The sequence below is a fragment of the Gymnoscopelus microlampas genome, assembly GCF_963454915.1.
Source record: "Gymnoscopelus microlampas genome assembly, chromosome: 8".
In the NCBI taxonomy this organism is placed as follows: Eukaryota; Metazoa; Chordata; class Actinopteri; order Myctophiformes; family Myctophidae; genus Gymnoscopelus; species Gymnoscopelus microlampas.
Genome location: NC_139945.1, coordinates 33841005 through 33855283, shown reverse-complemented (window position 1 = coordinate 33855283; position 14279 = coordinate 33841005). Strand labels below are relative to the sequence as shown.

The window sequence follows — 14279 nt, the reverse complement described above, 5'->3', positions numbered from 1 at the left end:
CCTTGGTGTCTTCCTCTCTCTGTACATATGCATACACATATATACAGTATAGGTATGAGTTGAGTCAAATAGTGTCTCGTCTTTGGGCAGACAAATGGACCGACCGACCCACAGTGCCATTTTGAGTTTTATTCTCGCAATTATCTCGGAACTATCTTCCTCACAAATGTGAGATACAGTAGGTAATGTAGGAATTGCCAGAAATTATTCATTATCTGTATTTCGTAGTGGAAATGGGTTTCCATGTATTTGCACTAAATGTTAAAATTTTGTAAAACATTTTTTTGAGATGGATTCCTCAAGTAGCGGCAAAACACGTGTCCGTTGGTATTATTTATTTAAGCCATTTACAGAACAATAAAAAAATAAACTCTTCACAATGATTGAATACACGTCCATTATATATATAGATGTATGTATTAACTATGGACAAGTATTGTATGAACATACTCTTATTGTATAGTAGTTTTATGAATGAAAATCTTCCTATTAACGCAACAATACCCTAACAGTTAAATAACACCAGTACAAATGTTCCATTATTTTCTATGCTAAATAGAGTAGATCACAGCAAGTCAGTCTCTTGAGTGCTTACAACAATTTCTTGGGGTAACTCGGAAGAATACTCTGGCCAAAATTACACCACAAATACATATTAAATCTTTTCCACACTCAGCGTAACTTGAATGTAGAAAATAATTGCTCTGCAGAACAGATTATATTTATATAAAAAACGGGACTGTTCCGCTGACATAGGCTGTTAGAGAAAATCTTTTTTTAAGACTGCTGAGAATATCCTGCCACTGCAAGCCCATAATATTTTAGATGGGCCGTCTGTCTCTGTTTAGTCTCCTTCCCCTAGCTTGCCAAACCCTAGTCCTTATTCTGGGTGTGCCATAATGGGTGATCATTCGGCGAAAATAGCAGATCTACAAGCTCACGACGAGTCACAAAGTGCTATTTTTGGTGCAGAGGGGGAAAAAAGGGACCATGAGTCTACCCCTGGGGGACAACGGCCATCAAAGTGTAGGATTTAAGTGGTTAATGTGGACAAATGTGTGTGGAGACGGGTTCCAGCAGTCAAGGTTTCACATGACATGGCAGAGCCTTGTTTCCCATAAGCATTACTGTCTCATAAATGTGATTTCTCACCCATTACAAATACATAGATCAGATTTAAGTTGATTCTGTTTAGGCCGCTATGGAGATATGTCTTTACCACCACAGACATACACATCATATACCTTATAAATGCTCAAGTGTGGAATAAGATAGTCTTTTTTCTATTGAGACAAAGATGATGGTTGAGTTAATCAAACGGGCTTATGGGAAACAACCTAGATAATGATAAAGAAAACAAGATTTCGGACCACATGGAACTAAGCCACAGTCCTCACTGTAGGGCTCATTGTTTGTAAAGCCATTACACTATATTGCATCTTTAATGGATTCATGCCTTCACTGGCTCTGATCATCTGTCCAAAGCAGGATGACACTATGAAAAATAGAGTAGATCACAGTAAGTCAGTAGATTGATGAACCACAACAAGGCACCTACACATGAAACAATATTGAATAATATTAAGTGTAGTGTGAACTTAAAAGAGTAGTTACTTATTTTCAATCAATTACACATCCCATGAAGCATTGAATTCAGTTCTTGTTTTTGTCGCATTCCTAAGCCAATCATTTGATGACCTACTGAGTCTCCTATTGACCGATGACCCGTTCATCAAATTATTACTCAGGAATGCGACAAAAGCAAAACAATCTTGAAGAATTCAAGGCTTCATGGGGTGTGTAATTGATAGAAAATAAGTCGTTTTTGACACCTGTTAGGTTGAAACACGTTTGTTGCTCTGTAAATAAAACAATGTGAAAAGGACATTTATTGTGTGCTGGCTGTTTTCTCAGTTTCATGACATTGTTGCACCTTAAGACTTTTATTTGAATGCCTGTGTAGGCATTCTGCTTTGCAATGATTTCTCTGAACTTAAGTTCCTAATATTGAGCCAATCATTCTGAAATGTTAACTACACATTTATGAAACAATATCAAATAATTGTATTAATTTAAAGAGTTGCGCCCGAGCGTGTGTGTGTGTGTGTGTGGCTCAAAATTCCTGACATTGAGCCAATCATTCTGAAATTACTCCTTGTCATGAAATTCCCCCCTGATATTCCCCCAAAACAGGGTTTAAGTAAGGCCAAATCAAATCAAGACGCTGTATGGATATTTGACTATTCACACAGTCAGGCAGGCCAACTTCTAAAATACATTTTTGACTGTACTTTACCATTTATGTCATATTTTATACTTTGTACCGCAAAAAGAGTGAAAATAGCTGATCTACAAGCTTTTGATGTGACGTGCTGTGACCTTGTTGATCAGCTATTTTCACAACTTTTGTGAAAATAGCTGCTCAACCAAAATAGGGACTCCAGGTTGAAAGCGTTTTTTTAACTTGTGTTCCTGCATGATCGTCGAGCAGTGTTCCGATTTAGAACTGAGTCAAAGAAAGATGACCTACTGTACAAAGAAGCAGATCCCACATACTTTCAACCAGAACTCAAGAGAGTAGAAGTCTTATTTTTTTATATCACATTTGTGCTGAAATTAAATGTCCCAGATTTGTGTTTCTCACATGGAGCTTTAATCACAGATAGCCTAGCTATCATCTTTGTTTCACTAGACCTATTTCACAATAAACTCAGTTACTGTATCCAAGTTTCTAGCTGAATTTTGTATATTGTTGTTGTTAGGCAGAAATCTTGTAACTCCATGTTTCAACTTTTAATTCGTAAATGAATGTCCTCAGTACAGCATACTGTACAACAGTGTCGCATAAAAGTAGTAATAGCAGATCTACAAGCTCACAACGGGTCATTCGGCTATGTTCGCTATTTCAAAATGTTTTGGACATACAAGGTTTCCACCCGACAGCAAAGATATATCCTTGGTCTCTACAGTCATGCATACTATTCAGTACTCCACAGTTGCTGAAACCAGATTTTAACTTAAGATTTGACAGTGAGTTATATATTGGAGGACTTTTAACATTAGTCTTTACCACAAAGTTACTGGGAAGTGATAAGGGCTAAATCAGTTAATTGAATCCTCGGCTCAATACTGAACTCATTCCCTGAGGCAGTTGTAATTAATTTGCCCGGCAAGTCATCAAGTGGGCCCAAGAAAAGTCAGACAGTGATTCAATTGGAATCTGGCCAATATTTCTTGTCATGGTACACTCTTGGAAAGCTCCAGTATTTATACATAGAAACATCAACAACATGAAGAGCACATGCCTGAGCTTTGGGTGCTGAGCCAACTAGAGAAAACACATCTCTGTTGTGGTTACCACTAGATTACACATTATCATGAATGAGGAATTGTAAATCTTCAAATCTACATAAATAGTACCTGAAAGCAAAACAAAATCAACGCTCGATCCTACAAAAAGCTTTGTTTGTGAAATAAATCTCATGATCATGAATTACAGTAGTTCTGAATTAAATGTTAATAGATCAGGATGAGGAATGGACACAAAACACAGAGAATGCATTGCTACGGCTGAGGAGAAACAAACCATCACTATTTACATTTTATTTATATATATTATTCATACAGTACAGCTTTGTATACATTTGCAAGAAAAGAGGCTTGAGGTTGTTTTTTCCCTCTTATGTTACAATGTTTGCCATATCATTTTATGTACACACATATGCTCCCTGGAATTTCCCAAAACAAAATGACTACCTCAAAAATGTGCCAGAGAAACTCAGCAACAATTCACTCTAAAATAAACTGTACCCTTTGTCATGATTTGACATGGGTGTTTTTCCCAAACACTGTGCCGCCTATCTTTGTTCTTGTGCCACTGTAACAAGCAATATAGCTGGTACTGTGACCATTGTCAGATAGGTTGTCAAATCTTTGTATAAACTACTAGGTATAATATCTACTGTATAGGTGAGAACATAATCCTATGGTTCATGTCGGCAATCAAAAAAGCAGGTTCAGTTCATAGACAACAAAGGAGACACGAGTCTCCACGATGGATGCAAATCGAGAGGAACACAGTCCGCTTCTCTTTTTTATATGATCTACAGAAGCAGGGCTGCACTGGCTCAATCGGACCACTGGGGACAGCATGCTTCACTCTTCCCCCAACACAGGGTCGCATCCCACTGAAACTCAGTGTCCCGTAATCCTCAGCTGGCTTCACAGGGGGGTGGTCACTGACAGTAAGTTGGTTAGAAATGGCTTAGACTAGAGCATAAACTGCTGCATTAGACGCTTATTGTATATTTCTTCTAAACCCTTCTGGTATTCTAATATATGTGCTTTGTTGTGGTGAGCGTATAACACCAGACAAGGGGAGTTGACATGCATCTATTGGTTAATACAGGTAGAATTCGCTGCCTATCAGACAAGAGTTGATGAAAGTAGATTGGATAACTTGGTTTGGCTGAGTTGGGAGTCTGAAACTCCAGTTCAGTTCATTTAAGATGGTCTATGGGGCTTTTGTAAAAAGTCAAGAGACAAACCACATGTAACATAATTTCCTTTGAACCTGACAACCGAGAATTAGATTTGTCTTTTTACTGTCGTTTTGCAACAGCAGCCATAACCACTTAACACTCTCAGAGTTATAGGGGTCCCTGAAATAAATGAATAAAAGTTTGAGAACCAGTTCGTCGTTAAACCTTGCTCTGTGAGGGAAATGCTTCCAGTTTGATGTTTACTGTCTTTTGATTTTGAGGTGTGTGTGTGAGTCGTGAGAATATTGATTTATCCAGATAAAAAGCCCTCAGTATTTGGCATGCAGCGCTGCACATTGCAAAGCACTGATCAATCACAGTTTGTTTCAGAGAGCATTGTCCAGGTGTGCTCCAAATCCTGGGGCACTTCTAAGTGTGTGTGTGTGTGTGTGTGTGTGTGTGTGTGTGTGTGTGTGTGTGTGTGTGTGTGTGTGTGTGTGTGTGTGTGTGTGTGTGTGTGTGTGTGTGTGTGTGTGTGCGCGCGTGCGCGTGTACGCGTGCGTGCATGTGCGTGTATAACTACATTCAGCTGCATCTATGGCTTTAAATAAGCAATGTGAATATGAAATATAGAAGAAAGCCAGAACTTTGTAACATCAATTGAAAGGGCAATGTTAGATGCTGTTAGATGGATTGGGCGCATCTTTTACAAAAGGCAGGCATTCTCATTGAACAGAGTATTTCTTTTCCACAGAGTACATATTGGAACTTACATGATTAAAGGATTCTTGGACATAAATGTTGCTCTCATGGGCTGATCCAAGGCAACAGTTTGATGAATGAAAAACATATATTAAACTTAGTTTAGTTTAAACTCGCTCATTTGAATTTCCCCTTTGTGCCAGTTGAGTTGGATCTTTTTCCTATTGCCAGTTTTGATAAATCTGCGCATTCAACTGATTAAGGGCAAACAATATGGGCAAAATGCTGAATTTGATTCGCCTGCAAATAGCCAGGCACCACTGTAACCAGTTCAGAAATGATCTCAAAGGACACTTTCAGCAATTAAGGACCTGCAGAACAGAGGGAGGGATCCTCCGGTTCTGCAGGTCCATAATGCCAGTGGCAAACACCTGGAGCTAGTGGGTTCAATGGGGATTATAAGGTACTTACAAAAAGGCCAGTTGTAGATTCGACAGAACAATTGTAGTAAACGAAAAAGTTACAAAGGATGTTAACTTGGCTTTGATTTCATGACAGAGGTTCGCTATTAGGTGTATTTTAACCTCTTATAATCGTCCTTCTAAATCTATCAGCTAACTAATGCTAGCTAGTTCTCAGGTATGTTTATTCACAATCTTGCTAGATACTGATCTACTTCCTCATTAGATATTCAATATTAGTTCTTGCTGTGGCAGATAAAAATGTTAAGTTCCATTATTTGGTTAAGATAAAAAATAACATGGCTAAACTGTTCATAAACAGGGCCCCTGAACGGAGTTGAACTCAGCATAGAACAGTAGCTTGGATCTAGGAAGCTGCTCTGAGCTCAGATGAGCAGGTTTAAGCTACATTGAGCTGGATAAGATATGAACTGAACTGGGTATAGCTAAGCTGATCTGGGCTGAGACAGGTGACACTGGTTAGGTAAGATGAACTGGACTGGCTTCGACTAAACTCAGGTTAGGCTGTGGAAGGCTTGGTTAAGGCAAGCTGTTCCTGTGTCTGTGCTGAACTGGAGAGAATTCAGTTAGGTGGAGCTGAGTTGAACAGGGCTATAGTCTTAAATAGACCAGGTTAGGCTATGATTAGTCTCGCGTGCCCAGACTGTTGCCTCCCACAAATTTCAAATGTTTCCGGTCATACAGTCTAGCAGAAATGGAAATTAAAAAATAAAATGTAAAGATATTGTAAAATATATTTTAGTGAACGGATGTGCCAGTTTCCCCTCTCGGATTTCGGGAGGTGTAGTTCCAGACTCTATATAGCGCCATTCGGAGATTGTGGAATAGTTGTCTGGCAACGCGAGACTAGGCTATGATGGTCTTGGCTGGGCAGTAAAGGAGAAAATCATGGACAGGAGCATTGAGACAGCGGACCCACGGTGGTGGTATGGTGGGTTAAGTAGATAGGTAGGACAGGACACCAAGACGTCAGGACACTTTAGTGTCCTTTGTTAGTCCACCCCAGTGGTCTAGGTGCGGTAATCCTTCTTACTGTACGGCCTGTTGCCCAGTATGTGGTCAATGTCTGACACCACATGAGACGTCATCTTAGGAAGGACCTGGGAGAAAGGGAGCAGAGGGAGGAAAAGGTATGAGACACGTCAGGGAGTAGAATACAACAGAGGTTATTAGTGGTGTGTGTGTGTGTGTGTGTGTGTGTGTGTGTGTGTGTGTGTGTGTGTGTGTGTGTGTGTGTGTGTGTGTGTGTGCGCATGTGCATGTGCGTGCGTGCGTCCACACACCTGTATAGCCCCTAGATTCTCAGTGAGCTGTTCAGGGTTGGAGGTTCCCAACAAGACGGAGCTCACTCCTTCATTCCTTAGACACCATGCTGAGAGACACACAGAGAGAGAGAGTGTTTTATTCATACAACAAGCTAAAAGGCTTTGTTGAGTCTGAACTAAACTCATTACAGTTCAGCTGAATTAAATGTGCTTGTATATTAGCATAATTATATGACGGAACTACAATTCCTCACTGAAAGACAGCTTGTGATAATGAAAGCTGTGGATGCATGTGAAGTGATTTCAATAATGGCCATTCAAACAGCATCCACCAGGTGGCGCACTGCTGTCATCTTTGGCTGAAATAGTGACCACTTATTTTCTTTTACCTTTAAATTATATTTATATTCTTAAAGTGCATTTGCTTTTGCCCAATGAATTGATATCACACTGTATGACTAACAAGTAAAGTAAATGGGGAAATGTAACTTGAAAAGAAACACACAAAACAGATGAAATTAAAGATCAGTAATTGAAACACCATCAGGGTGGGAATCCCCGAGAAGTATGGAAAGTGTGTTTCTCAAAGTGTGGTCCAGGGACCCTCAAGGTTCCTTGAGGGGGTTCCAAATGGACCGTTACAGCATTGGTTCTCAAAGTGGGGTCCGGGGATCCCCAGGGGTCCTTGAAGGGGTACATGGAGGTCCCCCAGCTAAATTTGTTAATATAGCGTCACAATTATTTTAACCACTTTAACCATATTTTATACTTTGGCTCTTCAAAAATAGCAGATCTACAAGCTCATAGCGCAGCACCGAGTGCTGCGCTATGAGCTTGTAGATCTGCTATTTTTGAAAAATCCCTGGCACAAAATACTTTTGAGATGGGATGGGTCAGCAGCCAAATACATATCATTTTGGGGGTCCTTGGCAAGAAAAAGTTTGAGGAGCACTGCGTTTACAGGACTGTAACTCTCACAGTTATGGGCGTCCGTCCTCTACTTTTTAATATAGCTCTCTGCTCTCTTACCCACAGCCAGCTGAGGCAGGGTGCAGCCCAGCTTCTCTGCAATGTGGCCCAGCTCCTTCAGCTTGGCCTGCTGCTTCCTGCCATCATCACTTACTATCTTCTCCTTCAGCCACTGGTACGACTGCCCAGCGAGGAGAGAGAGAGAGAGCGAGGGAGGGATAGAGAGAGAGAGAGAGAGAGAGAGAGAGAGAGAGAGAGAGAGAGAGATGTAGAAGCAGCGGTGACAGTCAGAGGAGAGGGAGGGAAAGAGAGAGGGAGAAGTGGGTAGAGATGTAAAGCGAGGGAGGGGAGGGGAGAGAGAGAGAGTGAGTGAGAGTGGAAACAGTAAAGTCACCTTAACTGTCATCAGCTGTTTACTTTGTTTATTTGTGCCTTTGAGCTGTGTCTCTTGTTGTTTATGTCAATGCCTTCGCTATTAGCGGTTTAGCTTGCTCCTAGTCTGTACAGCACTTTGGTAGATTAAAGTTGATTTTATAAGTGAATTATAAATAAATTAGACTTGACTTGATACATTACTTGTAAGTAAAATCCCCAGTGTCAATTTAACTCTGAGAATGTACAATGGGTCCATTTGGTTACATTTGTACACCCTCGGAGTTACAAATGGTTAGATTAACCATTAGTCAACTTGTCCTGGAGGAGAAAAAAACTAGAATAAAACAAAAAAACATTTTTATATTTTTTGTACCTTCATGGAGGCCCTGGAGGTTTCTGGGATGCCGTTCTCGTACTTCCCTGAGATGATGCCACACGCCAGTGGAGACCACGTCATCGCCCCCACCCCTGTTGCCATGGAGAGAAAAGTGTTAATTGTGTTAATTTAACACTACTGTGTAGATAATCTGGAGAACAATGAGTTTTCTCAGAAAATCAGCGCTATTCATTTTATGGATAGCTATGTACTAGTTTTTACTTACTTACTGGTGTGTATCTTGCATCACACCAGTGTTGATTTTGAGAGCAAATGTGTATTTAGTCTTAGTCATAGTCTTTTGAATAGAATTCCATTTAATTTTAGTCATCTGAAATGTTTTAGTTTTAGTCTAGTTTTAGTCAACTAAATATCATAAGATTATAGTCGACTAAATCTACAGTTGATTTAGTCGACTAAAATGTATTTTGGCTGGCCTTGATGGTGTCGTAATGGCTGATTTTACACTTGCATGCTGAAAATAGCCGATCACGAGCTTGTAGATCTGCTATTTCCCGAGCGCAACCAAACATAAAATGACTTGTCTTTTAGTTCTACTGGATCTCTTCTCCACTAGTCCCTCCCTAACATTTTAGTCTAGTTTTTATTTTGCTGACATTGAAATTGTCAATATATTTAGCCTTAGTTTTATTAATCATAGCTTAATTTTTATTCAGTTTTCGTCAGTGAAAAAAGGTAGTCGACAAACATTTTCCGTCATAGTTTTAGTCGTCGAAATCAACACGTACAGCATCACACAGTTATTGTCTCACACTAAAAATAGCAAGGGGACGTTGCAATATGAATGTTAACCACTTAAACCCTTTATACTTAGTAAACTAGACATGAGTTGCTTGTACTTTGTGCGCTCTTTTTCCCCTCTATACGTGTTGCGACGCGTTGTGAGCTTGTCGATCGGTCGTCTATTTTTGGCCAGAACAGGGATGCTAGGGTAAGGGTTCAAGTAATTAAGATTGAATTAAGAAGAGATGTAATTGAGTCACGGTCAAATTCCCTGCTGGCGGACTTGATAGTCCGGGTTAATCAGACACGGGTCATATGGGTTACCTGGGCTACCTGCCTGACATCATAAGAGACTGATTAAAGGAAATGGAGATCAACTGGGCCAGGTCGGATCATAAGTGGTCTTTATGCTGGCTTTTATCTTACTACTTATTCTGTACACTTGTTCTCTACTCTACCTTCTGTTTCATCCTTACTGCGGTGCTGCTATGGCTACTGAATTAAAGGTCTGTCTGTCTGCCTGTGTGTCTGTCTGTGTGTCTGCCTGCCTGCCTGCCTGCCTGCCTGCCTGCCTGCCTGCCTGCCTGCCTGCCTGCCTGCATGCCTGCCTGCCTGCCTGCCTGCCTGCCTGCCTGCCTGCCTGCCTGCCTGCCTGCCTGCATGCCTGACTGTCTGTCTGTCTGTCTGTCTGCCTGCCTGCCTGCCTGTCTGCCTGTCTACTGTAGCTGCTCAGGATTGATTAACAGAGACAAGACCACAAGAACTGTTTGAAACAGCTAACGTGGCTGAAGTCTTTTCCCTGTTCCTGTTCCATGGAGTTAACATCAACGGTCCAAAGTGCAAAGACATGGCCGTGTTGGAGCCAGAGACCACCGTTGGCCAGAAAGACCACGAAAGGGCGGCGAATGCCAGGGCTTGGTGCCAGCGACACTCTGGGAAACAAGTAAATAACCCACATTTTACATTTTGTGTGCCAGCTCTGACTGTGCTCACCATTGAGAGTACTGATTGTTTCCATAATTAATATCATTTGCACTCGGTTGATTTGGCCACTTCTTCTTACTATCAGTCCGTGAGAGAGTCTTTGGAAAATTTGGATTTTGAAGAGCCATAATTATATGGGCTATGAACAAGCTGGATTGTAAAATGTACATAATATCTTATGTGAGTATTAATCTGTAAATAATTTAACTGTGACAGCTTGTCAATTACCTTATACTGTTATACAGTATTTGTTAAACACTTAAAACCCTATTTAAAAATAGCCTATTTTTGCATTTCTGCATATAACAACATGACATGATATAACAAAATATGGACGCCGGGATAGAAGTGGTTAAGAGGACGTGGATCATTGATAACTATAACTACGGCTTAATATTTAGCACTCTATTTACTCCACCACTTACCCTGGTGTCGGTTGACAAGGGCTTGTTACGCTTTACTCCAAGCTTGCACTTTGTAAGTCACGTCTGCTAAATGCCTAAACTGTAAATTGTACAGGCCAGGGTACAGCAAATATGTGTTCAATGCATATCCTTTAACACATTATTAGGTTTCGAGAGCCTATCAGGCTTCGAACCCTATTACATCTCTACACTTTCATTATTATTCTTCCGCCGGTTTTGCCAGTTCTGGCCTAACCGCGTGGTCACTTCTTATGAAATTCGGCAATATGGTAGAGGGCTATGCCAAACGGCGAAAACCCGAAACTCACAACCATTGGCCAAAGGGTGGCGCTGTAGCACTCAATTGAACATGTGCCAACTTTGAACAGGTACAGCTCATGCCCTGTTCGACCTACAGCCATGAAACTTCGATACACACATGCGTCTCCTCATGCCTAACAACTTTCGCTGTTTGACTTTTGACCTCTGACCTTTAGATCTCCCACCATTTCGAATTCTATGAAAAGCAGTAAAAAGCAGTAAAAAAATCACTTCTCCTGGGATTTATGAGCAATCTGTACGAAACTGTATACACATGAACTTTGGACCAATGCCGACAAACGTAACTTAGCGGATTTTCCATAAGTGAAAACGTTAAGCTTTTATAAGCCAATGAAAATTGCAGCTTTTTTTAAATTATTCATCTGCCCCTAACACATACATGCAGACTCACATTTGTTTGACACTTTGCAATATTGTAGAGGGTCCTTCCAAGTATCACTGAAACCAATCTTACTCCAATTGGTCAAAGGGGGGCGCTATAGCAATTTTTTGAAAATGCAAACTTTAAACAGGCAAAAGTCATGCCTCGTTTGGCCGACAGCCGTTAAACCTGCTTACACATGTGCCTTGACTCATGAGGAACACATGTATCACTTTGACCAGTAAGCTCTGCCCTTAGATTGTCTGCAATTTTGAGCAGTTTGAAAAACATTTAAATCCAGGATTTCTGAGCAATTTGCATGAAACTGTGTCAAATACATGTTTGAGGCCCTTTTTCACAGGTTTAGGTGTGTTGGTTCAATAGCTTGATCGCTTAATCATCTGCCTTGAAACCATAGGGTAGCCGGTTCGAATCCCACCTCAGGTAGACTTAATTATAATTGCATTGCACACAACATGACTATATCAATGAATACATGTGCAATTGTTAAAGATGACGAGAAATGCATACTTGAAAGTAGTTATTTTCAATGTATGATGTACTTCATTCGCACTTTTGTTTTGTTTTGTTGGATTCTCCCTTTTCACTGTCTAAGGCTGTGTATTGGATAGCTCCACCAGTAGAGTGTGAGTCTCATGTGCCGAAGGTCCCTGGTTCGAATCCCACTTATTACAGTTCACATTTAAATTGCATTGTACAAAACATGACCCTGTTAATTCAGACAAGTGCAATGTTTAGACAATAACACGAAATGCTTTTGAGAGTAGTTTTTTTTTATGTATGACATACTTTCTTGTGAAAATAGCTGATCTACAATCTCACACTGGAAGAACCTATAGGACGGAAAAACCTATAGATATCAACAGACACCATCAGGGAGGCCATATCTTTAGCTCAATGAGAAGAGAGGCAGCCTGTGAATCCATAGGTCGCTGGTTCAATCCCTGTCCCCAACAATGTGTTAAAGTGATCATTATTTGGAATTCTTTATTTTACAAATAGTTAAGGTTTCGAGAGCCTGTAAGGCTTCGAAGCCTTATTGCATTCCTTGGCTTTCACTATTATTATTATTCTTCCGCCGGTTTTGCCAGTTCTGGCCTAACCGCCTGGTCACTTCTTATGAAATTCGGCAATATGGTAGAGGGCTATGCCAAACGGCGAAAACCCGAAACTCACAACCATTGGCCAAAGGGTGGCGCTGTAGCACTCAATTGAAAATGCCAACTTTGAACAGGTACAGCTCATGCCCTGTTCGACCTACAGCCATGAAACTTCGATACACACATGCGTCTCCTCATGCCTAACAACTTTCACTGTTTGACTTTTGACCTCTGACCTTTAGATCTCCCACCATTTCGAATTCTATGAAAAGCAGTAAAAAGCAGTAAAAATGTCACTTCTCCTGGGATTTATGAGCAATCTGTACGAAACTGTATACACATGAACTTTGGACCAATGCCGACAGACGTAACTTAGCGGATTTTCCATAAGTGAAAACGTTAAGCTTTTATAAGCCAATGAAAATTGCAGCTTTTTTTTAATTATTCATCTGCCCCTAACACATACATGCAGACTCACATTTGTTTGACACTTTGCAATATTGTAGAGGGTCCTTCCAAGTATCACTGAAACCAATCTTACTCCAATTGGTCAAAGGGGGGCGCTATAGCAATTTTTTGAAAATGCAAACTTTAAACAGGCAAAAGTCATGCCTCGTTTGGCCGACAGCCGTTAAACCTGCTTACACATGTGCCTTGACTCATGAGGAACACATGTATCACTTTGACCAGTAAGCTCTGCCCTTAGATTGTCTGCAATTTTGAGCAGTTTGAAAAACATTTAAATCCACGATTTCTGAGCAATTTGCATGAAACTGTGTCAAATACATGTTTGAGGCCCTTTTTCACAGGTTCAGGTGTGTTGGTTCAATAGCTTGATCGCTTAATCATCTCCCTTGAAACCATAGGGTAGCCGGTTCGAATCCCACCTCAGGTAGACTTAATTATAATTGCATTGCACACAACATGACTATATCAATGAATACATGTGCAATTGTTAAAGATGACGAGAAATGCATACTTGAAAGTAGTTATTTTCAATGTATGATGTACTTCATTCGCGCTTTTGTTTTGTTTTGTTGGATTCTCCCTTTTCACTGTCTAAGGCTGTGTATTGGATAGCTCCACCAGTAGAGTGTGAGTCTCATGTGCCGAAGGTCCCTGGTTCGAATCCCACTTATTACAGTTCACATTTAAATTGCATTGTACAAAACATGACCCTGTTAATTCAGACAAGTGCAATGTTTAGACAATAACACGAAATGCTTTTGAGAGTAGTTTTTTTTTATGTATGACATACTTTCTTGTGAAAATAGCTGATCTACAATCTCACACTGGAAGAACCTATAGGACGGAAAAACCTATAGATATCAACAGACACCATCAGGGAGGCCATATCTTTAGCTCAATGAGAAGAGAGGCAGCCTGTGAATCCATAGGTCGCTGGTTCAATCCCTGTCCCCAACAATGTGTTAAAGTGATCATTATTTGGAATTATTTATTTTACAAATAGTGTTTCTTGAGGTTAGGTCGTTTTACTGAGGTTAAGGTCAGTCAGGGTGGGTACAGAAAAGAGCCATCTTTATTATTATTCTTCCGCCGTTTTTGCCAGTTCTGGCCTAACCGCGTGGTCACTTTTTATGAAATTCGGCAATATGGTAGAGGGCTATGCCAAACGGCGAAAACCCGAAACTCACAACCATTGGCCAAAGGGT

At 40.5% G+C, this 14279-nt stretch overlaps 1 protein-coding gene across 1 annotated transcript in view; it reads right to left on the bottom strand.

Moving 5' to 3' along the window:
• Positions 1-6675: 6675 nt before the first annotated feature.
• LOC311050556 (voltage-gated potassium channel subunit beta-2-like) overlaps positions 6676-14279 on the bottom strand; it is a gene marked incomplete at both ends in the record, with an annotated part of 174367 nt that continues 166763 nt past the window's right edge. The window contains 4 exons of the mRNA XM_084064642.1: positions 6676-6765; positions 6949-7037; positions 7960-8080; positions 8648-8742. Of these exons, the coding sequence (XP_083920768.1) occupies positions 6676-6765; positions 6949-7037; positions 7960-8080; positions 8648-8742 (395 nt within the window). The remainder of the gene's footprint in view (positions 6766-6948; positions 7038-7959; positions 8081-8647; positions 8743-14279) is intronic.